Source organism: Scedosporium apiospermum (genome assembly GCF_000732125.1).
Source record: "Scedosporium apiospermum strain IHEM 14462 chromosome Unknown SEQ_SAPIO_0132, whole genome shotgun sequence".
In the NCBI taxonomy this organism is placed as follows: Eukaryota; Fungi; Ascomycota; class Sordariomycetes; order Microascales; family Microascaceae; genus Scedosporium; species Scedosporium apiospermum.
The window spans coordinates 989,510-1,014,003 of NW_015971833.1; the positions used below are offsets into that span (position 1 = coordinate 989,510).

General features: G+C 50.8%; 7 protein-coding genes and 1 pseudogene across 7 annotated transcripts; 4 read left to right on the forward strand and 4 right to left on the reverse strand.

Annotated features, from left to right (window-relative positions):
* Positions 1 to 932: 932 nt before the first annotated feature.
* On the forward strand, positions 933 to 3,312 carry SAPIO_CDS9004 (uncharacterized protein; the record flags this gene model as incomplete). Its single annotated transcript, XM_016790512.1, has 4 exons — positions 933 to 1,694; positions 1,762 to 2,773; positions 2,846 to 3,117; positions 3,190 to 3,312. The coding sequence occupies 4 exons, from the start codon at positions 933 to 935 to the stop codon at positions 3,310 to 3,312; spliced, it is 2,169 nt and encodes a 722-aa protein (XP_016639815.1).
* An 861-nt stretch (positions 3,313 to 4,173) lies between these two features.
* Positions 4,174 to 5,910, reverse strand: SAPIO_CDS9005 (FAD binding domain-containing protein; the record flags this gene model as incomplete). The annotated part of the gene is made up of 2 exons (XM_016790513.1): positions 4,174 to 5,583; positions 5,818 to 5,910. The coding sequence occupies 2 exons, from the start codon at positions 5,908 to 5,910 to the stop codon at positions 4,174 to 4,176; spliced, it is 1,503 nt and encodes a 500-aa protein (XP_016639816.1).
* A 3,264-nt stretch (positions 5,911 to 9,174) lies between these two features.
* SAPIO_CDS9006 (uncharacterized protein) lies at positions 9,175 to 10,014 on the reverse strand (the record flags this gene model as incomplete). The annotated part of the gene is made up of 2 exons (XM_016790514.1): positions 9,175 to 9,602; positions 9,699 to 10,014. The coding sequence occupies 2 exons, from the start codon at positions 10,012 to 10,014 to the stop codon at positions 9,175 to 9,177; spliced, it is 744 nt and encodes a 247-aa protein (XP_016639817.1).
* An 832-nt stretch (positions 10,015 to 10,846) lies between these two features.
* Positions 10,847 to 11,322, forward strand: SAPIO_CDS9007 (Guanyl-specific ribonuclease F1; the record flags this gene model as incomplete). Its single annotated transcript, XM_016790515.1, has 2 exons — positions 10,847 to 11,147; positions 11,201 to 11,322. 2 exons carry the CDS (start codon positions 10,847 to 10,849, stop codon positions 11,320 to 11,322), a joined length of 423 nt encoding a protein of 140 aa, XP_016639818.1.
* Positions 11,323 to 12,215: 893 nt separating this feature from the next.
* SAPIO_CDS9008 (uncharacterized protein) lies at positions 12,216 to 14,001 on the reverse strand (the record flags this gene model as incomplete). Its single annotated transcript, XM_016790516.1, has 5 exons — positions 12,216 to 12,375; positions 12,436 to 12,517; positions 12,575 to 12,960; positions 13,035 to 13,758; positions 13,815 to 14,001. 5 exons carry the CDS (start codon positions 13,999 to 14,001, stop codon positions 12,216 to 12,218), a joined length of 1,539 nt encoding a protein of 512 aa, XP_016639819.1.
* Positions 14,002 to 15,843: 1,842 nt separating this feature from the next.
* On the reverse strand, positions 15,844 to 17,455 carry SAPIO_CDS9009 (uncharacterized protein; the record flags this gene model as incomplete). The annotated part of the gene is made up of 5 exons (XM_016790517.1): positions 15,844 to 16,004; positions 16,600 to 16,696; positions 16,759 to 16,920; positions 16,980 to 17,204; positions 17,288 to 17,455. The coding sequence occupies 5 exons, from the start codon at positions 17,453 to 17,455 to the stop codon at positions 15,844 to 15,846; spliced, it is 813 nt and encodes a 270-aa protein (XP_016639820.1).
* A 1,267-nt stretch (positions 17,456 to 18,722) lies between these two features.
* On the forward strand, positions 18,723 to 19,745 carry SAPIO_CDS9010 (annotated as a pseudogene; the record flags this gene model as incomplete).
* A 2,830-nt stretch (positions 19,746 to 22,575) lies between these two features.
* Positions 22,576 to 23,542, forward strand: SAPIO_CDS9011 (uncharacterized protein; the record flags this gene model as incomplete). The annotated part of the gene is made up of 3 exons (XM_016790518.1): positions 22,576 to 23,002; positions 23,066 to 23,147; positions 23,218 to 23,542. The coding sequence occupies 3 exons, from the start codon at positions 22,576 to 22,578 to the stop codon at positions 23,540 to 23,542; spliced, it is 834 nt and encodes a 277-aa protein (XP_016639821.1).
* Between the last annotated feature and the right edge of the window lie 952 nt (positions 23,543 to 24,494).

Consider the following 24,494-nt stretch of genomic DNA (forward strand, 5'->3'; position numbering starts at 1 on the left):
TCCTCACGTGGACCGAGGTTTGGTCTGATTTGAGGTGAACAGCCTGGGAGCACATTCAGGACAGAGAGAGTTGCTGGAATGGTACTTCGTCGAATCAATTCCTGAGATAATTGATGTGGTTGGAAAATGCCATGGTGACTCAACTGATCAGCAAATTAATATGCTCATCGCTCCTGCCCTGATGCTTGCTGGCTGCTGACTCGCAGGGTGGTCTGCCAGCTCGGGAGATCTGTTGCAACTTGCGCTTGCCTACACCAATTGATCGTTTTAACCCCCCCAACCCCCAAAATCCCCAGCGCAACTTCCCAAGCTCGAGTCTGCCTGCGCGAGTGGGGCGCGGGTGCCTGATTGTGGCATCAAGCCAAGGCTGGCCTGAGCGGCGGTTTCCAGTTTTGGCTGTTTCTTGTTTCCCTTAGGCCTCAGCTGCTCCACGTGCCTTCGCGTCTTGAGCAAGTAAAGTCCTCAGGGTACACAAAATATTTGCTTTGTAGCACTAGGCAACCACGCGCTTCGAGCTTTGCCAGCGCTCAATTCTGAGGAAGGAGCACTTGAGGATTCCTAGCCTAGGATCAGAGAAACTTGCTATTTAGGTTCGTCCATCCCTCAAATTCCGCTCCAAATGATCCCCAAATTTCCTTCGCTCGTCTACTCGCCAATTCATTCTCCTTGAGATTCCACACCTGGAAAGTTGGCCTTTTTCTTTCGCTCATCGGCGAACTCTTTGGGTGAAGACACCGATTGATTCTTCCTCACAGCTGCCCCCCAAACTCGAACACGCCGGCTCCCCCACTACAAAGCCAGACCATTCAGATTGGCCTGGCAAATTCCCCGCTCCCCCTTTTATCCCACCACCATACAACTGTACGCACCCAGATGCAACCCCTTTAATTCAGTTGTTCAACGGCTTACCACGTCAATTGACAGCGACAGCGATGGCTCGTGTTACGAGGAGGCAGGCGGCTGCCGCAAATGCTTCGCAGAGCGCGGCACCCACCACTCCCCCAGCCTCGACAGCTGCAGCAAATGGGGCTGATCCCTCTCTGCCACTTGATGGCTGTGTCGTTGCCCTGAGCGGAACATTTCCATCTCTCTCCCACGCAACCCTGCAGAAGCAATTGACAGCACTCGGCGCCAAATTCGCCAGGAGCGTTACAGCCGCCACCACCCACCTTGTCTCCAACAAAGAAGATTTCGCAAAGGATTCTTCCAAAGTCGTGGCTGCCAAGGCCAACAATGTTACCATTGTGGATATTGAGTGGGCCTTGAAAGCGATTGAAGATGACGCTCGCCCAGCGGAAGATGACTATTCTCTCCAGGCAGTTAAGAAGCGGCCGATCGCCATCGCGAAGAGCGACCCTTCTGCGGATGCTAGCGGGGATGACAGCACTCAGAAGCCCAAGAAACGAAAGACAGCCAAGGACACAAAGTCTGGCAAAGCCGCCAAAGCCGCCAAGGTGAAGGACGAGACTCCAGAGCCCGAGGAACCGAAAAAGAAAGCGAAGAAGGAGAAGCAGCCAGTCGCCGAGGGTCAAATCGCTAAATCCGCCAACTTGGTGGTTCCCGTCGATGAGCTGTTCCATCTTTCTGGCAAGACGGGCTTTGTCGTCTACATCGACTCGGATGGCGTTATCTACGACGCCTCGCTCAACCAGACGAATGCAAGCAACAATAATAACAAGTTTTACAAGGTGCAGGTATGAAGCCCCCCCGCCCCTGACGCACCGCCCCTCTCTCCTCAATCTCTAATGCTCTTGGGATCAGCTCGTCGTGGATGCCGGTAAGAAGACGTTCTACGCCTGGACACGATGGGGCCGCGTGGGCGAGGCAGGCCAGAAAGCATTGCTCGGCAGCGGAAGTCTCGACGACGCAATGAAGAACTTCGAGAAAAAGTTCAAAGACAAGTCTGGCCATCGCTGGGCGGACCGGGCCGAAGCTCCAAAGCCGGGCAAATATGCATACATTGAACGGAGTTATGACCCGGATTCGGACGACGATGAGGCGGCTGGCAAAGCTGGCAAAACCGGCGACGACTCTGACGATGAATTGCCACAAATGGCCGACTGCACTCTGGAGGAGCCAGTCCGTGAACTCATGGAGCTCATCTTCAACGCCAAGTTTTTCAGCAACGTAATGGAGTCCCTTAATTACGATGCCAACAAGCTGCCGCTTGGCAAGTTGGGGAAGAGCACCATCACGAGAGGTTTCCAGGCTCTCAAGGACTTGAGCACCGTGCTTACCGACCCCACCTCGGCGGCCTCCACGTACAACATGCAGAGCGGTGCGGCCATTGAGCACTTCTCAAACTTGTACTATTCGTTGATTCCTCACGCTTTCGGCCGCAACCGACCCCCGATCATTGTTAACTCCGCAATGCTCAAGAAGGAGGTCGAGCTCCTCGAAAGCTTGTCTGATATGAAAGTAGCGAACGACATCATGAAGGCCCACACACAGTCCGGCTCCATCCATCCCCTTGACCGTCACTACCAAGACTTGGGCATGCAGGAAATGACGGCTCTAGACAAGAGCAGCAACGAGTTCAAATTCCTCGTCGATTACCTTCACGGGTCCAAAGGCAGCACCCATTACTTCAACTATCAAGTCATGGAAATTTTCCGAATCGAGCGTAATGGCGAGAAATCTCGATTCGAATCGAGCCGTTTCTCGTCCATCAAGAGCGACAGACGCTTGCTCTGGCATGGATCACGGTGCACCAACTTCGGTGGGATCCTTAGTCGGGGTCTACTGATTGCGCCACCGTGCGCGCCGGTTACAGGTTCGGTCAAGTCTCCGAAGTGAAGATGCGATTCTGGTTGCCAGATTACTAACGAGGGACTCCCATATCTAGGCTACATGTTTGGCAAGGGAATTTATCTCGCTGATATGTCCTCCAAGTCCGCGGGATACTGTTTCCACTCCTCGTCTCAAGGCAACGCCCTTCTCCTGCTGTGCGAGGCCGAGCTTGGTGATCCCATGCAAAAGCTGGTGAACGCAGACTACAACGCTGGATCGTCAGCAGCTAACGGCAACATGTCTTCCACCTTCGGCATGGGTCGGACCGGACCCCTGAAGTGGCAGGATGCCGGCGTCGTTCACCCTTCCCTGAAGGGAGTTAAGATGGTATGCTGCACATGGCCACCCAAATTGGAAAGATGAAAAGAAACTAATCTTGACTTTCTTGTGTCTCGACAGCCCGATATCTCCTCCGCCCCTACGGACACAAACGTCCAAGGCGCCTCCCTGTATTACAACGAGTACATCTGTTACGATGTGGCACAGGTGCAGCTGCGCTACCTCTTTAGAATCAAGATGTGAGGTTGATGATCCCAGGCCGAGGATTGATCCCACTTATGTACCACTTAATTTCTTTTGCTTTTTCTTTTCCTCGTTCTTTTCTTCTTTTTTCACTTGTACCATTACATTTTCTAGCCGTTATTTCGGGAATTGACGAGCATGAGTGACGCTGTAACGTGAGGCTCCGACTCTCTGTCCCTGGAAATGACCTTGGTGATGTCCACATGCCCGTGACTAAGCGTAGTCACTTTCAAGTCAAGTATCCCATCCTCCACTCTTCATTTTCGAAGACCCGCTCACGATGGCTTCTTCCGGTTACTTTGGTGGCCGGAGCCCCATCAGCGAATCAGAAAGTCCCATGTAGTGTAGGGGTTATCATTGTGCCCTCTCATTGAAGGATGAGAGCAGGCATAGACCCCAGTTCGAATCCGGGCATGGGAGGCTTCTTTTTGCAGTTCCTGTCGATACCCGCCAAGAAACTGTGCTTCAAGGTTTTTCTTTTTTTTCCTCCCTACCTTTCTTGGAGCCCAACCATGGAGCAAGAGGGGAAGGTTAGCCAAGACGGCCGAACTCTGGTGCGATCTATTGACGGCCCTTGTAATTCTGTCTACACACGACATGGAGCGGAAGAATGCTCAACACTTCCGTGACTTCACATATCGACCTAGGAAGAGTGTGGTAAGTTTTACAGTATTATCACGCAAAATGCACTCGAAGTGTTGTCAACGACTTGAAGAAGTTGACAAACCCAGGGACTATTTCTTTTACCATTATTCGGTGTTTATTACATCACAGAAAGGAAAACGGAAACCCTGCTTAATTACTATTGGAATCGAGAGGCTATGGGGCTCACTCATACGAGAGACGCGAAGCTGAGTGAGTTTAGACCTTGAAATACCCCTTCCACTGCTTCTTTAGAACCTGCTGAGGATCATACTTGGCAGCCGCGGCTTGGAGCTCGGGCAAAGCACCAGCCCCGTAACGACCATAAACGTCCTGAGTCCTCTCTGCGTAATTCATATAACGGAAGCCACCGTCAAATGCATCACCATCAATAGCAAGCTGTTCCGTCTCGCTGACGAGTTGAGTCGCGGAATTCTCGACAAAGGCATCCAGGCTGGCATTGGACCAGGTAATGTACGTGTTGATCTTCATCTGGGCGCCGATTGAGGGAGAGAGGTGAAGACTGTTCCCGCCATTCTTCTGCATGTGTTGGATCGTCGAGAGGGCGACGGGCTGGATGAGGAGGACAGCGACGACCTCAGGCTTGTCGGCAAAGTTGTTTGCTACCCACGTACCGTAGTTGGCAATGACTTGCTGGAGAACCTCGGGGGCATCGGCAGAGATGGAGGTGTCCCACCAACCCTTGCGGAATCCGGCAGGGTCGGGATAGACGTCCAGCATTGCTGACACGGTGAGCGTGGCGTTTTTGTTCTGGAGGTCGGGGATCGCCTCGAATGGCTGGAAGACTGCGGGGACGGAGGCAGGGTCCGAGGGGGGCACTGCATGCCAGCGGAAGACCTGAGTGACGACACCGCCGAGGGCGGGCTGATAGGCAGCAAACATGACGGGATGGCCGTCAACGTCAGCGGCGATTCCGTTGACTGAGGTGTCGCAGAACTGCTCGATAACATCGTTGGTAGAGGTGGCAGCATACAGAGACTCCTTGTACCAGATATCGCCCTGTTCGAAGGTCTCTAGATCAAATCGAGTGACGATACCAAAATTAGGGCCACCACCGCCACGAAGGGCTTTGTAGAGGTCAGCATTCTGGGTGGATGTAGCTGTGACGATGGTGCCATTCGCTAGCACGACTTCGTAGGTGCGCACATTGTCACACGCCCAGCCATAGCGTCCCGAGAACCACGAAATACCGCCACCAAGAGTAAAGCCTCCCACGCCAATATCACCCACACGGCCGCCAACAACAGCGAGGCCCTCAGGTAGAAGAAAATTGGCAACGTCCCTCCATCGGAGGCCAGGGCCCACGGAAACGACGGACTTGTCATTGGAGAGCTGCAGGGTGTTTAGGTTAACGAGATCAATGACGATGCCGTCTTCGATATTGGAGCTGGGGAAGGGCACATGGCCGCCGGATTTCACGGTGAAAGGAGCCTTCCATGTGCGGATGGACTTGAGGGCTTTAGACACGGCTGTGGAGCTGTCGGGGGTGATGATGCATGTAGGGGTGAGGTCATCCTGGCGGTTGGACCAGTACTCGTTCAGTTGGTCATAGCCGGGTAAGTTGGGAAAGTAGACCTGAGCTGGCAAAACTAGGCTAAGCTCGATGCACTGTGGAAGATTCGAGTGAGTATTAGCCTGCTGGATTCTGTGAAACGTGACAGCCAACATGGTATCTCTGATGGACCGTAACAACCAACATGATTTCTCCTAATGCGAGCATCTGGTAATACCTTTCCATGGGTAACAACACGAGCTGCCGTCCATATCTTGGAAGCACAAGAACTATTTCTCAGTGTAGGGGGGCAAGACGGGTAGGATGGACAAGATGGTAGATGGACTTACAGCAGCCACCGCCGCGGCCGAAGGAAGAAGCCCAGCCAAGATGGGCGAGGCCAACAACCCGATGACGGTGGCAATACCGAATTCGATATGCATGGTTTCGAGGATTTTTTTTTTTTTTTTTTTGGATTCTAGGACTCTACAGCGAGCCAAAATAGAGGTAGTATGTGCGTACGTAGGTGTTTCTATTTTAAGCCTTGACAGGAAGTCAGTGCTCGATACCTTCTCGGTATCAGCTCTTTAGAAGAAGCATTGGATGGTCATATTTCAGGGGCGAACCTACAGGTGGAGCTTACCGATTGACACCACAGTCTCTGTCTAGCCCCTCGCTTAACAGATGACGAAAAGCCTTGGAGCACAAGGGCTATAGCATACGTGATATGAAGTCTAGTGCTGACTTGGAGGTCCTGTCATCAGGAAGGGGTAAAAGCGGGTATAGCTGATGAAGAACCCTTCGAGCATTTAAACGTCTGAAGCTCGAAAGATTTCTTTTGGGGAGCTCCTCCTTTCAAAACGAATTTTCAAAAACACCTCGAAGCTTGGCCTCAAGCTTGGCTCCAGTAACTAAGGCAGCTAGAGGGACAAGGAGGAGCATTTACTCCATGAAGATTGCGACTCTGATCCTTGTAGGGCGACATCCAGGATCCACCTACTGTGGAGGTATCGAATGGGTGACCCCCTGCTAATCAGAACAAGTCACTAAAATCCGAAAGTCCGGAGGCAGTTGATGCGGACTGGACTGGATGTGGCAAGGGAGGTCCGCCGGGGAACGCCTTTGCCAAGGCGGAGTTGCTACCGGCAGGTCGGTTCCCCTGCTGGGCATCAACGGATTCATTACTGCACCCATGGTCCATCCCGCAGACCCCTGCGAAGTAATACAGAGGAAGTGCGTCCCGTGAAAAACGGTTTCCGCGAAGAAGAGACGCATATCACCAATCAAACAAGCATGACCTGGACGAATTCTTGGGGTTTCAGCAGTTCATCGTACTACTGTATTCCCACGGTCTACGTTCACCCGCATTGCCCGGCCCGGGACCTAACACCGAAGTCATCGCATCTCGAACATATTATCAACTATTAGGAACGCATCAGTATTCGCACCTCATATCAAGTTCTTTTAGGGATATCACACCGCTATTTGTTTCTTAAAAATACCCTGTGTGTCCGGATCCGGCTACGCACTTCGCGCTACTGACCTAGTGCTGCATGAAGAGCTGCATGCAGTAGTGTGAGAAGGATGCGGAGGGTTATGATCAACGGTCTTCACGCCTCCGGATGGGCAAGCCGCGGCAAATCTATCCTCCATTCATCCGTGGCCTCGCACTAGGAATCCTTTTAACTCCAAACTACGACCAGGATTTCGTACGTGTGCTGCTCAGGAGCCCAAGCAGTCGTTACGGCACAAAAGTGTGTGAGACAAACATAATGTCTACTTCATACGGCTTAGAGTGCTCCAAGGAGATGGTGGAACGGGCCTATCCAGTCCTGTTTCCAGACCCTGCGGGGGTCGCGTATGTTTTTGCTTTTTTTTTTTTATCCATATCACCTTCCGGTGGGTGACGGCTTATGCTGTCCAAAGTGGGTTTAGTGACTAAAAAGGCATAACCTCTGCAACATTTTGGAGTCGAACCCCGTGTTCTGATTCTAGCTGAGTGTTCATGCATGTGAGACGAGGAGAGCGGGCGTTTTAACTCCGGGACAGCCCGTCCTTAGCTTGTGCTAGACATAGCCCTATCCAACTTTGAGTATAGTCTGCCCCGTATCCCTTATTCAGACGCAGCCGTAGTCAATAATTAAGAACTCACGGCGATTGGGACGTGGCATTGTCTCAAGCAGCCTCTTTCGATCCTCTTCCTTTCCCAGGATGGCTCGAGATTGGCAAACTTTCGAGGCTAATGCATCAACTGTCTGTGATGACTTTGGTCACTTATCCACTGAACGCCACGGGGAAGCCACTATTGTGAAAACGATTTGATAACTTCTTGCGGGCGTTTTTTGCACGTCATAACCTGCTCCATGAAGTGATATGCTGCACTTGAGAGTCAACGATGTGAGTGATGTCCCTCCCGGGGGTAATTGGACATCTTGATCATTACTGAGAGATGATCGACCGATGTCCTGACTATCGAATGGAAGGAACGTAAACTCCGATACCTTGAGCCATTCAAAGGTACAGCTTCGATTTGAAGTGGGAGTCTGGTCCTTGGTAATGGGGGAGATTGAATAATATTCGCAATACATGATGAAAGACACTGCCAAGATACGAAGTAAAGCCCTTAAGCGGGGAAGAGGCGCATAACACCTTTAGAGATCAGGAAACTAGAGTTGATGTAGGTGTGGGAGGAGTCGGTCCGGCTAGCGATTGGGCTGATCCTACCCCCCAAGTGTACGGAGGTAATGAGTCTGACCACTCTTTCGCACGCATATCTTGGCCTGCCTACGGACCGAAATACGCATGAGCCAAGCTACTGTGAAGACCGGAAGTGTGTGAGCTGAGCGGGCTGGCGAGATTGGTGAGGGCTGAGGATCGGGCTCGGAGATGATCCCCCAATTTGTACACAGTCAGCCAGCCCCGTGAGGTCTTCACCTCTTGGGATGGTCATTGTGGCAAATCCAATCGTGGGGTTTTTGGTCTCGAATTGAGGAGTCCTCGTGTTCTTCAGAATCATCTGGAGGACAGACTGCTGCCTCGGAGGGTCTGATTGATCCTCTTAAGTGAGACTAGAAGAAGAGTTTGTGAAATATTCGACAAACGTTTATCCTGACATGACCCCTGGCAAGAACCTCCACTTCATGCTTGACACAGGCGACTGCGCCTCTCCATCAAGAAATCATGCTGCCTTGCTTAACGCTGTTTTAACTGGCAAGATTTCGAAATGCTCGGCCTCGCTGAGCTGTCATTGGTCCACAATGAAGTCGAGATCTTGAAGAGCTAGAAGTACATCCTATGCGGGGATGTATTTTCGCTTAGACGACACCTGCCTCCTACAGAAGTCTCACACTGCTGGATTGTCTATCTCTGGTGTGTGACCCGCTTAGCCATTTACTATTATTGGCTGTCCGGCTTGCCCACCTCGGTTTGGGCTTTAGATGTCACCATGGCATCTCGGTAAGGTGCCTCGAAATATAGAACGGCTAAGTTTCAGCATTGACCATATTAAGGGATGCAGAATGAAAGCCCCTGAACTGGGACGGGCTTCTCTCTGTCCGTTAAGCGAGGGGCAGGTCACGGTACCTCGGGTGTTATGCGGCGAGAGTATGCGGCTCAACTAATATTTTGAATAATATTCTCGACTCTAACGCTACATAGCCTCCCGAATCTCGAGCAGCATGGCAACTTTCGCGCCCAGTTAAATTACTTTAATGCAAATTTTGTATGATTTTGGCGGCTTCCTTGGCTTCGTCGACGGAATTCGCCGCCGCCTCAAAGCCCGCCTTCCACAGATTCCACCGCTCTTCGTTGAATCCCTTCCAGGTCTTCTGAGGAAACCTATTCCCCGCCACTCCAGAGTTTCCCGGCATATCCTTCTTCTCCGATGCTAGCTTTCGTAGGGCCTCACCGGCGTAGATGATCCAGAGTGCCGCATTTCTAACCGCCGGAATGTTGGTGGTACTGCTTTCTGGATTCTCCTCAAAGGCACTCCTCAGGGCCCAAAGCCCAAAAATTGAAAAGTCAAGAGGATCCTCATCGTTGCTTAGGTCTGCGTGAGAAGTGAGACGCGCGAGAAATGCGGTCTTATTATCCCAGTCTTGGTGGTCCTCGGGGGTTGCTTCCGGGTCATGGATATCTGGTGGCATCAAGTCAGCTCAACACTAGTCTACGCCCAGTCTCAAATCTCATGCACCTGTAGATTGGAGTGAACGAAGGGGACTTGTCGTCTTACCCCAGTTCCATAGGTCTCGAGCAACCCACCCAAAGGTAGGAAGGTCTGCCCACAAAGCACCGCCCTCAACAGTTACCTCCTGGTCAGCCGCATTCTTGACTGGAGACTTGCGCAGGAGATCAACGAAGTTGACGAGCCTCCCCTGCTCTTCGCGCGGGGTCTTGGCCACGACGGCGAAGAGAGAGTTCCAAGTCTCCCATACTAGGTCATCTGCTTTCGACTCGTCTGCAAGGACTTGGTTACTGAGCGACTGCACGATGTTTGGAAGGGCGGTGTCCGAAGACTTCAGAGAGTCGAGGGTAACAGTGGTGGTCATGTTGGGGATACGGCGAAAAAGGAAAGGAGTAGAGTTTGTGGATGCGGTGCGGACAAAGTAAAGTGCGGCAGAACGGAGTAGCATCAAATGAATGATGAGATTAGTGGCATCAATATGTGGCCTTGGTTGAAGAGACTCCAGGAACCGCTTGAACGTGGCGAAAAGAGAGGCCTCGTGGATCTCTAATTGATTGATGCCACGGAAACTATGAAGGACCCGCGCGTAACCCCGCTGATGTCATCTTGATTTGCAGGTGCCCCACTCCAAAGTTCACCAAATCAGCTTCTATCAAAGGTTCTTCAAGCAGATCATTGCGGAAGGGTTACATTCTTCCCGACCATCCATAAGCCCCCTGTAGATCTCCCGGAGCTATTAAGGACCAGAAACACGGGGCGCGTGTTTCCTTCATCTCAGTCTAGTGGACGGTAGAAATGGCAGTTGGACGATTCGTGCGGCATCCACTCAGCTGCGCCGTAACGATCAACGGGCCACTAACCTAACCGGGCACCGACATCAATTGATGCTACTTGGATGCCTCGACTTCGGAGGCTCGGAGAGTGTTGACACCTGCCAAAATCGGATTTCAAGTTGATGGAATCTATTTTCTGAGCCTCCAATCCCGATGTCACGAGTCAGCAGTCGGCAGGTTCATGTAAGACTTCTCACGAACAATGATGGACCCTCAAGGTCGTGGTTGAGAGGGGAAGCACGAGTATAAGAACTCAGCTATATCCTGTGTCCTTAACCTTTGGTTTGATCTTCTTCAGCAGCCAGTTTGCGCATCCATAGAACAAAATCACCCCTCCCTTCTTCCCTTTCAAACTCCGTCACAATGGTCAGCCTCAAGTCCATCGTCCTTGCCTCCCTCGCCGCTTTCGCGGTCGCCAACCCCATCGACCTTGACAAGCGCCAAGGCACTGGTGGCATCACCTCCGTCACTTGCGGTAGCAAGACCTACTCCCGCTCTCAGCTCAACTCTGCTACCAGCAAGGGCTGCAGTCTCTACGCCGCTGGCCAGACCCTTGGCAGCAACAAGTACCCCCACAAGTTCAACAACCGCGAGGGCCTTCCTCTTGCTACCTCGGGCCCTTACCAGGAGTTCCCCATTCTTTCTTCCGGTGTTTACACTGGCGGTAAGCTTCTCCTGTCACTGTAAATATGGAACGCTTTATCTAATGGAGTCCAGGCTCTCCTGGTGCCGACCGCATCGTCTTCAACCCTAGCTACAACGGCCAGTGTGTCTATGTTGGCGCCATCACTCATACCGGTGCCTCTGGCAACAACTTTGTTTCCTGCAGGACCAACTAAAGGGAAGGATTGGCCTTACCGGTCGAGAAACCCCGTCAGAACAGCCCCGGATTATTGGATAAGACGTAGCTCGATCTTGTAAATAGGACTCAAATGTGATGTTGAAGAAGGGGATGCATACTGTCACTGGCAGTATGAGATGGTGCTAGTTTACACTCTGTATATATTTGGACATGCAATCTGATTTGTGTGTAATCGGAACACAACCAGGATCTGTGTTGGAAGCTTCAATACATCTCAACGGATCATGATACACCGTTACATTGGCCCCCGAGTCCCAGCCGCAATCACCCTGATAGACCATCTCACTTAATGAGTCTGCATCTTTCCCGCTGTCTGCGTGTCACCGAGTACTTCAGCACTTGTTAACAAATTACCGTCGACATCCTGGTCCTAATGTGCGGAAGGTGCGTGGATTCGGGCATGGAGGGCGGACCAAAGCAAGCCTGGTAAACAACGTGCTGCAATCTGTGGGTGAAGGCCTACGAGCCCGTAAAAGGACATTTTGTCAGAGGTTCACTTCTCCATCTGATCTTTGAGTTTTCCAAAAACAGAGAAGCCCACACGTAACCAGCCAATTCCTGTGACAATCGAATCGTCATCTATGTAGTATCAGTCTATTCAGACCATCATGGGAACTGACCAAAGCGACGACGCCAAAAACAGCCGCAACACGTTTTAATCTGCTAAAAATTTGTATCTTGTAGACTAGTACACTTGGCTAAGTGGATGACTTGTTTTCTCATCGAGTAACTGCTAAGTCCTCGGCAATGACCCTTACAACGGACGTCGCACCGGACTGAGAACAAGGTAGACCAAACGACAATTGCCTCCTCAGTACTTTTATTCAACGTTGATCTCGCTTGTAGTTGTGTATCGCGGAACACCTACCGCTAGAGCACGTATCTGAAGTACGGATTTTCCTTGTCCGTCAGGTCCATAAACGCCAGCTTAGCCCTCTCGGATTCGTCCACGGCGATGGCCTCCCTCTTCTTATTCTCCGACCATAGAACGAAGTAAAGAGCAACAGATGCGACGATACAAATTATGTAGCTGTGAGCCTGCCTGTTAGTATATATCATTGAGCTTCAAACCCCGGCGCCAGGTGCTCACCAGATGATCAGGCCGAGCCAAAGCTCTGGGTAATGGTCCGCCTTGGATTGGGACTTGACGAGCTGAGGTCCCACGATGTTTCCTTGAAAATTTTGTTAGTTCTGTGCTAGTGGTACCAAGTGATGCATTTCGCACGTACCAACACAGTAGGCCACGAAAATAGTAGCAGCCATGAAGCTCTTCTTAGTGTGCCCAGCCACATTGGACATTCCAACCGTGATAATCAAGCTGACAGTGCCACCGAAAAAGCCGGTGATGGAATACCCGACAACGGGGGCAGCTGCGTGGTATGTCCACTCACTCTTCCAGATTATAGCACAGCCAGCCATGACGGGTAGACATGTTAGAATAAGCATAATAATCCGAATATTAGAGAATTTGGAGCCTAGATAACCCGTCGCGAGGATGACGATGAAGCAAAGACCACCGAGAGGGAATTGGAAGAGGATGGATTGGAGGGTGTTCCAGCCAAACGTGCTAACAATGAGCGGGCCAAAGCCGCTGACAGCTCCGTTCATGGTATACCTGTGCGCAGGATGGTCAGCCTGAAGATCCGCAACCCAGCATATCTATTTTAGTTGATAAGAGGAAGAACTTACGCTGCCGCCATCATTATCGCAATGAGCCAGACCTTAATGTCTAGAACCGCCTCTTTCAGCTGGTTCGTCTTGAATTTTGTACACCGCACTCCGGTCTGACCGTGTCTCAACCTCTCGACGGCAGCGAAGCGTTCCTCCTTCGTGAGGAACCAGGCAGACACGGGCGAGTTCGGGATGACGAAGCAGAAAAGCCCAAACAAGAAAGTTAGGGACCCTGCGAGCAAATATATGTACTGCCACGGCTTGAGGCCGCCTCCTTTGATCTGGGCAAATCCATAATTCAAGGCACCTCCAATAATGGTGAACAGTCCAGTGCTGCTGAACCACCAACTCTGACGGAGGGACTGCTCAGCCTGCGTGTAGTACCCGGAGACGATACACATGAAACCAGTGGGGATGATGCTCTCGATGAAACCAAGGAAGAACCGCTGGATGAACAGGCCCTGGTAAGAGGTTACGCCGGCCGTGGAGAGGCAGATGGCAGACCAGACGATTACCACACCGCCGAGTATGCGGCCGATATCGAACCGCTGCAGGGCATAGGTCATTGGGTAGAGGCCCGCGAGCATGCCAAAGTAGAAGAGAGATGTCGCCCAACTGAGGCGAGAAGTATCGACTGTGGGCGGTGCAGTGGATTTGTCGACAACAGCCAGTTGGAGATCGCCAGTCATGCCGAATAGCACGGCCGAGCCTAGGATAGCTTTGTCATAATAGACGAGCCCATCTGTAAATGTATTAATTTATTCGTTCAGAAGGTGAAAGAAGATTTCCGGAACATACATCCGACGATCATGGCGGGGATGAGAAACCAATCCGTCTTGCGCACCGCTTGCGCCGCGGTGACAGGATCAATCTCGTTTTGCTGGTCACCAACCATGGCGATAGCCTCATCCTTGTCGCGATCGAATCTCCCGAGAACGCCATCTTCGGCTTCACTTGGCCTGACGGCCGCACTTTCAACTGTCATCTTGAAAATGTGACGATATGCACCATCAACTTGGGGGGGGTCACTGTGACTCTGCGAGCCACAGTCATTTATAAACTACTCATGCCCCGCACCCTAGCTCCGGTACGGTAGATTAATCTTCGAAGAATTTTCTCGCCCACGCGAATTGCACTAAAGGAACAGACTAGTTTCCTGCAGCGGGTCCCAATGGAACCATGGTGACAGACTGACAGCAACAGAAATGGCAATGATTGGTTGAAGTGCTAGATCTGCCCCCAATCGATAACTCTTTTTGGACGTTCCTGACCCGAAGATTTTGGAAATGGCAGATTTTGACAGCTTCGGATTATGCGCGGACCTTGGAGGCGTGGGGGGAGGGGGGGTTGGTTGCCGATCAGTTCGACTAAAAAATACCGCTTGCCGGAACAGGAGCTACTTTTCCTGGAGTTACATAGTTTGGCAAGAAATCGAGGGACTGGTCGACAAGTTCAACCACATCGCACTCTGTGCAAACATCGCCTTCGGGGATAACAAGTGTGATATTGAAATTTCAACGCTCTAGAAGCGGTAGACCTCGCCTCGACCCCATGCTGGGATGGCACTTATACAACCATCCACGTGCCTAGGGAGAAGGCTCTGTCCCACGAGCTCCCGCCTACCGTGTCCTCACAAGCTCCCTTCCATGTAGAAGAAGATGCTACCCTCTTCGCTCTCTTCTGGCGGCGGTGTGTTTGGCCCTGATGACACGAGTGCTGTGGGTGAAGACTGGGCAGTCGACGGTGTCTCCGGAACTTCCTGTAATACTTCCGAGGGAAATACTGGCTTCATTTATTAGGAGCTTCTGGTCACACTTTGTGCATATCGGGAACAAAGTCGAAAGCAACATGCTTAGTCACTATTAGGTCCAAATTGTTACCTATGTATGTCCTAGACATTAGCCAATTGGTGACAGCTAGGAGGAAGATCTCACATAAGTTTACGAGAAGATCGCATCAAGCTGGTCCCCCTTTTCACTAAAAATGCTGAGACGGGCGAGTGTGGTCTGGTCACGGCGTCGCAGCTAAAAAGGAGAAATTAAAAATAAAAGTGGGTGAGCCAACTATCATCAACCAGCGCTCACAGAACGCCACTACAAGCTCCTCGCAAGAACTGTGCTACGCAGGACATTGGCGCTGATATAGCTAACTCTATCTAATTACCCTCGGATGTCTGTGGTGTCTATTCACTTACATCGGCTTCTCACAAAATGATGGCCAAGCGAGTATCTGATATGCGGTTTCCCCTCAGGCAGGTGACATCGCAGAGTAGGCCTCTCCTAGCAGGGTCTGGTTGATCTGGAGTCCTGGCTGGGAAGAGGTAGGAGTATGCTGCATTATGCATTCGTATGCTTTGGGAACGGGAAGCCTTCAGGGCTTACAGCATTCACGCGTTCCAGACATACCATGCTCTCCGTACTTGGCGTAGTCGACGACTTCAGAGCTGTCCGTTGCCAGGTCTGCTCTTCCAGAGAATGCTAACTAGCCAATGTATGGAATCTTGAAGAAGTTCATGTCGAGTCTACATACAGGTGTTACCTTTGGGTCGAAATGGAGAAAGCGAGGTTTGGCATGTTCGGGCAGCGAAAACAACTCCAACCTGCCCTACCAAAGTGGACGCAACGAACATCATCATATGCGAGCAACGTTTGCTGGGCCCTACTCAGCAGAGCCCCGTCTGCATTGACTAGGCTCCACTGCTTGTTCCAACAGTTGGCCTATCGAAAAGATTTAACGGTTCATCAGACCCCCCGAGTTTTCATTAACAGAGCACTACAATGCCATCACCAATCCTCAGGCTTCCGAGCCACCGCCAGCTCCGTTAGGTCTAGTTTCCTTCTTCGTCGGCCTTTACAAAGGCCTCTAAGATAGCCTTCCCCTCCTCTGCGTCCTCAGGATTCCACGGCTTAAGGCCCATAGAAAGCATGAAATTGGTCCAGCCGCCGTATGACTTGACGATCTTGCGTTCGGCGTCGTTAAGGGGGGGCTCTGAAGGTCAAATATTAGCTGGTCAGCTCTTCTAATTGAGAGAGGAGTGTTTCAACCTACGAAGACCCTCTGAAGCTGGCATCTTTTCAGGATATATTGGACTCGCGTGTTACGCCGGTGTTAAGTCTTGTCTGTGATAGATGTGTATTCCTAGTATTGGAAAAGAGATGATCCTCCCAAGTTCTAATTGACAAAAGGGGCGGGCCGTGGAGTCCCTCACCTTTTCAAATCTTAAAATGGGGAATTGGCTTATGTCAGTGGCCCATTCTGGCAGGCGGTAGGTTCGAGGAGCAGGGGCAACCGCACCCGCTGAATCTACGGTCGGTCACATCGTGCACCAGTGCCTCACCATTCCGAGCTGACTATTTTCTCAGTCAGTCGCCATCTCACCCCTCCATCTTTAACCAAGAGGCAATTTTCCCTGAAATAACACTTTTCAGGTCTTGAAGGCCGAACCCTTGATCCCAGCCCTTTCCTGATTGAATCTGGTTCCGGATTCGGTAGAAGATGGATCCCTGTACAGATTCGCAGTGAGCATAGGTCGAGCGGTCTAGTTCCTGCTTGGCTAAAGAACAGCGACTGTGAAGGAGTTCACCTACGTCATAAACTTGGCGCAGATCGTCCTTATATACCTTCCCATCCTTTTGTATTAGGAGCCACGTCGTTCCCAGTTCGAAGACCGCCGCCGCCCACTAAGTTACCATCATGTTAATATTCGAAGATCGAGTGAAGCCAAATCAGGAATATTACTCACCCCAAATACATCCAGGACATCTCGGTTTGCCCGCATCATTTGGAACAAATCGTGTAGGGAGAGCGCACCGTCTTGATCGTCATCCCACTTTGCAAACGTGTTGTCGAAAGTCTCACCAACGAAACGTCCTTCGCTATCATAAATCCCCGTGGTCGAACCATGCTGGAAGGTGGTTGTGTCAGCTTCATCAACATGCACGAGTAAATCATCCAACATCGTACCTTTGCTTTATATACTCCATGCACGTAGACTCTAAATAGGGGATCGGGTATGAAGGAGTACGCAAGCCGGGTAGGATACGAAAAAGCCCCATTAACGATGATCATGGCGAGGATGGAGAATACGAGATTGAAACCGAGTTCACGAAACCCTCGGTACGTGTCCCAAGGGGCTATTATGCCATCTCCATCGGAATCCCAGAATCGGATATGCTGCTCCAAGACAGTCTACCGTTTTATCACTTTGTTAGCATGGCTCAGCGAAACACTGGATACTGACCTGGGACAAAGAGAGTGAAAATCCCACATACATAGTCGTCTTGATCACACGTCTTTTCTGGATTCGTTTCTTCGTTGGCTGGGCGTGAGGATGCCAGCTTCACACCGTTTCCTCCCGGACTCGTCCTGTTGAGTCGAGCCACGATGGGGGGGCTTGGAGCGGCCTTTGTGGCGCCATTGTGACCTTTCGAACTGGACATGGAGAAGAGATACGACTATAAGTTGATGAATGAGATACTTTGGAGTTTTGTAAACAATGTTAGGCCGGTGGCAATCTGTAGGGGTTTACACGGCACATGTGTTGGACGTCCGTGTTGGAGACCAAAACCAAAGAGACCAAGTCCTTGCATCGTCGTTAGGAAAGGCGACTATATCATTTAAATACCAGTTCCTTCCAGCAATCACATGCCAAACATGGGAACTAGACTGACTTTCCTGTTTGCAAGGGAGGAAAGTTTGATGGCGTATAAACCGTGTTCGATGTAACCCTAGAACTCAATGCGACCGAATGGCTCATTAACAGAGTTTATAATGGGCAACACCTACGTACCTATGTAGTCATGAATCCGAGTTGTGACGCAACAGCCCGTATTAGACAGACGCCAAGGAACTGTAAGAGGAATTGGAATGGGAGTCCATTTAATATCTGTCTCCGTATACTGATATTCCGAGGAGAAGCCAGGGCCTCGGGCAAAGATACTAACAAGAGCCAAACTGTACACACTCCCGGGCTAGGGGCAACGGAAGCTATATAGAGCTGTTAGTCTTGGTATTACCAGCTTATGACCTTAAGCGGATGTTGACTTAGGTATTGAACATGGACATGTCGGTCTCTTGGATGTCCGAAGAGGCAATGTTTATATATCATCATAGTAAAACTAGACAATATGACTAGACCTTAGAGTCAACTCGCCAGAAGCATGCCAGTGATGCTCCCGCTTCAATATGCTAATCAGCCTCGATATTAATGTTAATTCTACCGAGGCCTTTCGTTTAGCCCAGATACACACCGATCCTCTATCATCACGATACAGGGCATCAATAAGTCTTTGTTTCCCAGGGTGAAGAAAGAGGCAGCTTGCATCTCTTCACACTGCCTCTTCCTCTATGTCTTCTTTATTCTAGTTGTGCCTACTCCCAATATGCCTGAGCGCGACTCTTTGATTCCTGCGTGGGTCAGGCACAAGAACCCACCACTTCACAACGATACCTACCTGGGGCTCCTCTCCTTTCGAAGAGATCACAACTCTCTGGATCTCTGTGGACGGCTCTTTCTGGAATGGAAAGACTTACTGCTTGCCCTAGTCGCTCCACAAGAACTCCTATCAATAGAGGGCTCAAATTGAAAACAAAAAATCTCCCCTCCTTTTTTCTTCAATCCTTCATCTTGATCTCTAGGTGACAAACCCCAGTCCCCAGCATCTTCTATTCCAATACTTTTCTGTCCTCGTTAACCGCGTCGAAAGTATGGAGTTTCTCTTTGGCACCGAAATCCCTCTTCAAGCGAAGCCCGATCAAAAGCGCAAGGGCAAACGCAAGCGGAAGGGCAAACACAAGCGTAAGGCCGTTCGCGCCAAGTCGTCCGCCTCTCTCCACAAGATGCCACACGAAATCCTCCTTCTCATCACCAAGGATCTTCCCCTTGCCACCAAGCTTTCCCTCTCGGAGACTTGCAGGACATTCCGCGATTTCCTTCGTGACGATTCTCTTGAACAAGCGCGTGGGCTCGTCGGATTCGACGCCCTGAGGCTCCTGGACGATCTTGCTCGTAACCGACCCGACCACGTCACTTGCGCAGTTTGTTTCCGACTGCATGGAGTGAACGAGCACGACCTCCCGACTACCAATAACACCGAAAGGTGCGATTCTTCGCAACTGTGCAGAATTCAAACCAATTTTCGCATCCCTTATAACCCTACATACCAGCAGGTTCAGCTGGCCTTGAAGTACCGACGTTTCGGCAACGTCCATGAATCTTACCTGAGCAATCTCATGAAGAGATACTCGACCACGCGCTTCTTCACTCTCTTGGCTGCTAATTCTGTCTTGGTAAAGTTCATGGCCAAGCCCAAGATTGTCAACGGTCAGTATCTCCTTTATACCTATTGGAGGTTTACTGGCAATGTCGACAACGACTGTGACTTGCTCTACTCGTTTCACAACTTCGGTGTCTGCCCCCATCAGAGGATGGGCATGTCTGCTCCGTCCAGCCACCGCTTTCGCCGTACCGTTGACCTTGTTTCCACCTTTCCGATCTACGCTCTTGGTAGTTGCTGCCCATTCTGCCCCACGGATTTCTGCGTGGAGCATACCAAGGGTCGGTTTCTGATCCAAATTTGGCAGAACTTGGGCTCTGAAGATGATCTTCGTGATGGCCCTTGGGGCATCCACTGGCTGAGATTTGTCAACATCCGCGGTCAGGAGTGGGAAGAGATCGTTGGAGCCCCCAACCTGTCTCATGGTATCGAGGCGATGTACAATGGCCGTTAGAGCATCACCCCATCGTCGGCAAGTAAACGGTCCAGTCTTCCGGCTCGTCTCCTTTCGTTAGCTTCTAGATTTCACGGTTAAGCTCTCAAGCATGGTCAAATGAAGCGCGCGGTAAGTAAATCAATAGATCCTTGAAGTTTCGGGATAAGCCCCCCGTTCCTTTCCTGGCCTCCTTGCATTCATCACCTGATATCTAATATCTGCAAAGTAGTTCACATCGTCCCTCATTCTAGAGGGTCTTTCAATCGATTCCCACAAGCGAAGCTCGGTCAACCTGCCGCCCTAGTAAGAGTGCATAAATACCCCAGAAAAGGACTCAGCAAAGCAAATGCGGGAAATGCTTCCTTGCATTTAGTTTCTTCATACGTTCTTCATACTATAGTAGTTCTATAGTAAATACGCCTTCAACGTCCAAGTGTTCACCTCTGTCCCACATGTTGTGTTTCTCTTCTCTCAACCGCCCCTATGTCTTTAATGCTTGTAAGCCTGGGCCATTCTCTAACCCACCAGCTGCTTGTATTCCTTGATGAACAGGATCCCTCTATCCCTGGCAAAACTTTGACCGTCCACTAACTGATCGACAGGGCAGAAATTAATCGTCCTCGATATGCTCTCGCCGATCCGCAGCCGACTTTTGGGCTCGCAGTCACCGTTCCAAGTCACCAGTTCGCTTAGGAAGAGGCTAGGACCTGTTCCTTCTTGCTAATATCCAATATCGGCAGGCCATCATAGCCACCTCATTGGTGTTTCTCTTGTTGCAGGTAGGCACGACAATATCTAAATGCACTCCTGTGCGACCGATGATATCGTTGACGACTAGAGGCCGGGGATTAGGAGGTCCATACACAAAGATACAGTAATTGGCTCGTGTTAAGCACATCTTCAACTTTTCGTAGTCCTCATACAGCATACTACTTTTGCATATCTGTCGGGCGAGCTACCACACCTGACGACTACCAGGCGTAATGACTTTAACACGAGAAAATAACTCTCCAAAGTTAGGCAGGAGAGAGTTTGATCCTCGGATAGGGTTAGCGTATATCCTTTATCATTGCTTCGTCAAATGTCTAGACACGATTCGATGTTATGAACAATATGCCGTTATACTGTTATAACTCATGCAGGAATACGGACACGAGAGGGTTGAGATGCGGGTTGTTGGAGCAAGATTGCTTCCCAGCGGCTAGCGGCCTTGAACATCGTAGTCAGGGCCTTTCCCACCCCGACTATATCCGGTCCGATCTGTTCAGCGGAATTCGATGGAGGTGTCTGGAATGCCGGTTTCTGTCTTGGCACGAGGCGGAGCTCCTCTTCCCATCAATATCTAGCACCACATACCCCCAAATATGTCTCCGATTCGACATCGATATGATCATCATCCCTATTCCCTTCTAACGCCGTTGGCCCCCAAATCTCAGAAATACTCCATCCGAACCAATCGCGGAAGTCGAACTTCCGGGTCGCGCCGCGAAATGGAGGGAAATGGTGACCGTAGTGAGAGGTACTCTAGACACGTCCGAAATCTACTAAACTCTTGCTAGGACCGAGGCAGCATAGCCCCTTAGCAAGGCAGTGCGACGGATAATTTAGCGTCGTAGAGCCTAGACAGGTTCACTAATGAGCCTCATTACAACGTATAAGCTTGAGGCTACTGGTCACCCAGACAACCCGGATTCATGGACGAATTTCAGGACCGGCAAGTAATTTGGCCGCCTGGCCTACCTGCGCCGCGAATACCTCTACGATTTTGCAAAGAACTGGGTCGAGGACGCCAATGATAGGTCCGTCATAGGGGAGAATTATTCACTCTAGAGTACTTATTCACTACGAAGGCAAAGCTAGAACGATGGATAACAATATGCTATATTGAAGCTATCAATTTGGCGCGATCTATAGCCTCATTTCCGCACAATATCTCCCGAACCTGTCGACTCCTATCCGATACTTTGGAAGTGAGTTAGCCAAATTCATGTCTTTGATCGTTTAACTTACCAACTTCACTTGCGCGAAATATGGACAATCTTCCCCTTGGTGTTCGAAGCATGGCTCCCATAGGCACGTTGGTTGGTGACCTCCTCTGTGGAGAGGCCGTCGGGGATGGCGGCTTGGTCGGTAGTGCCGGCCGGCGGGGGCCAAACACTCTTCCAGGGCTGGGACTTGCTTGCAAGAGTCATCTTGTTTTGTGCTGTGGTTTGTTTTGGATCGTTGTGGCTTAATCAGAGTGTGAGTTGCGATGTCGATGCTCTAGACGGGTTCAGAGTTGTTCTGGGTGGCATTTATATATCTAAATTTCAACCCTATTTTCATCCTCTCGGAGGATTATTTTCACGTAAACCGCTGGAGGAGAGAATGACCCCCCCTTTTATTGCCGATATTTTGCTCTAATTCCCGCCACCCTCTTGGACATGGCGGCGCTCGGGAGTCGGGCCGGCCCCGGATCTTCATGTAAAAACAACGCAGCACTTTGAAGTGCCACACTCTTGTCTGTGGGTGGGTGGGTAGTTGCCGTCTTCAGAAGCTGCGATGGGCGTTGAAAGGGTGTATATAATGCGGCCGATAAATCTCTCGAATGCACGCAGGCTTTGAAGTGGACGCAAGAACCTTCTTCTGAGAGTTTTGCATGCAAGCATGCATGCAGGAGGTACACCTGAGTGGCAGAAATATTGAGTCCTAGAAGTTACCTGTCTGCCCGTATTTCTCGATCAAGAGCACGTTTTCGTTGAAATACATTTATCTCTTGACTAGGCGCAGACCAGGAGTCCGATTTTCTTCTCTCTTGCACATCTCCCGAGCAGACAGAAAGCCCGTACCTGAAGCCCCAGATTGCACAATGGCAGACGCTCTTACAGCCTCCATCAGATACGTCGAAAGGGACGACCATCCCAACCCCGATGAGAAGGGCTACATCCTTCACTATACAGCTCCACCGGGCTTCCCCCAAAACAATTTCACTATCAAAGCCCGCTCGGGAATCAAAATACACAACCTAAGAACGGCGGGGTTGAGCTGGTCGGAGCACGGTATCACTATGGCCACGATAGATAGCAGTCAGATGAGGCCGGAGAACTTTGATGACGACGAGTGGATCGAAAAGGAATTTCTCCCTGAGCTCCATAGCTGCCTCTGCACGGCACTCGGTGCTGAGGATGTGGTAGTTTTCGACTGGATGCTGAGAAAGCGCGCGGCGTCCTTCCCGAGGAGAAATCCCGGCGAGGAAAACGATGAGGCGTCGCAGCCCTCATTGTCCGCGCATATAGGTGAGATTACCTCTCGTTCCGATACTCTTAAAATCAGTCGCTCATTAATGAAAGACTATACAGCGGCGGAACTCGATGGGAGACTTGACAGGTACTTTGGGGAGGATAGAGAGAAGCTTATGAGCCGACGGTACCAGGTTATCAAGTATACACGACTCGCACACCCTTCTCCTCCCCCTCCTCTTCTCGCGTCATTGCTAATTCCCTCATCGTAGTATATGGAAACCACTCACTGGTCCCTGCCGCGACTTCCCCATGGCTTACTGCGACCCGAAGAGTGTCGATCGTGCTAAGGATCTCTATATCGTCGACGAAGTCTTCCCCACCGTGGCCAATGAAGTCTTCCAGGTCTACCACAGCCCGAATCACAAGTGGTACTGGATACCAGACCAGCTGGATTCCGAAGTTGCCATTTTTAATGCGTATGACTCGGAAAAGGGCCAAGAGCTCGCTGTGCCTCATTGTGCCTTTGATCTGGGCGAGGCTGGGTCGGGTATTCCGAGGCGCAGTATCGAGGTTCGAGCCTTTGTATTTTACTAAGAGTCTAAGTTGGCTCCAATTGCCGCTCAGCAAGAGACCGGAATGTGACGTGTGGTTTACGGGAGAGCACAGAAATATCTCTTTTTACTGTCTGAAGGAATACACCCCTAAATCTAAGCTCAGGACAGAGTCATAGTATCGACTCCACCTTCTGATAGCTGAAGTGAAGAATACGGGAGGGGTAGGGGCAGAGCTCGGGGAAATAGGAAAATGCGATGTCGTGTAGTACAAAGCGGCCGGGGCCGCATGGGCACGAAATCCGGGGTGGGTGAGAAGGTTCTTTTGTTCGTCTGAATTGGCCCTGAACATGTGCTTGCGTCTGCAATAATATCCCATAATAACATGCTCAGTTCGTATTTTCTCTCAACATTTCCAGCCATCACGCTTCTGGCCTCTCATTCCCCTCTCTTCTGTAGTCTGGCGATGCCACCAACCTGAAGATGAGCTCGCACGCATGTAGAGTGGTGGTGTCGCGAAAGCTCTCTGTATGGGAGGTAACGGGTGGCAGGGTCTGATATTAACGGGAGTGAGCGGGTTTAATTTTAATCTGCTCCACCCTCAACCGTCAGCACTCACGGCAGGAGATGGAACAGGCACTCCCGCGTCCGTCAGACCCGCTCAAAACCACCAGCCAATCCCTCATCTTGGTCATGGAATACCCAATCCTTGACATAGAGGTTTGAATGCTTTGGATCATCGGGATACTTCTTCAGCCAGTCCCGCAGGTGTGCCGAGTTCATGTGTTGCTTATAAGCCTCGTAGCTCTCAAACCTTTGATAATCGGATGTCAGTACATCTGAGGGAGGGACTGTAGGGGCCATCTACCGAGATACTTGCTTTGAGATCCAAATAAACTCATTTGACCCCCTCTTCCTAAAGTACCGGTATATTTCAGTCCCTGGCTCGTTTTCCCTGGTTGCATTGGCGATTTCTTCAAAGCATGCAATGATCT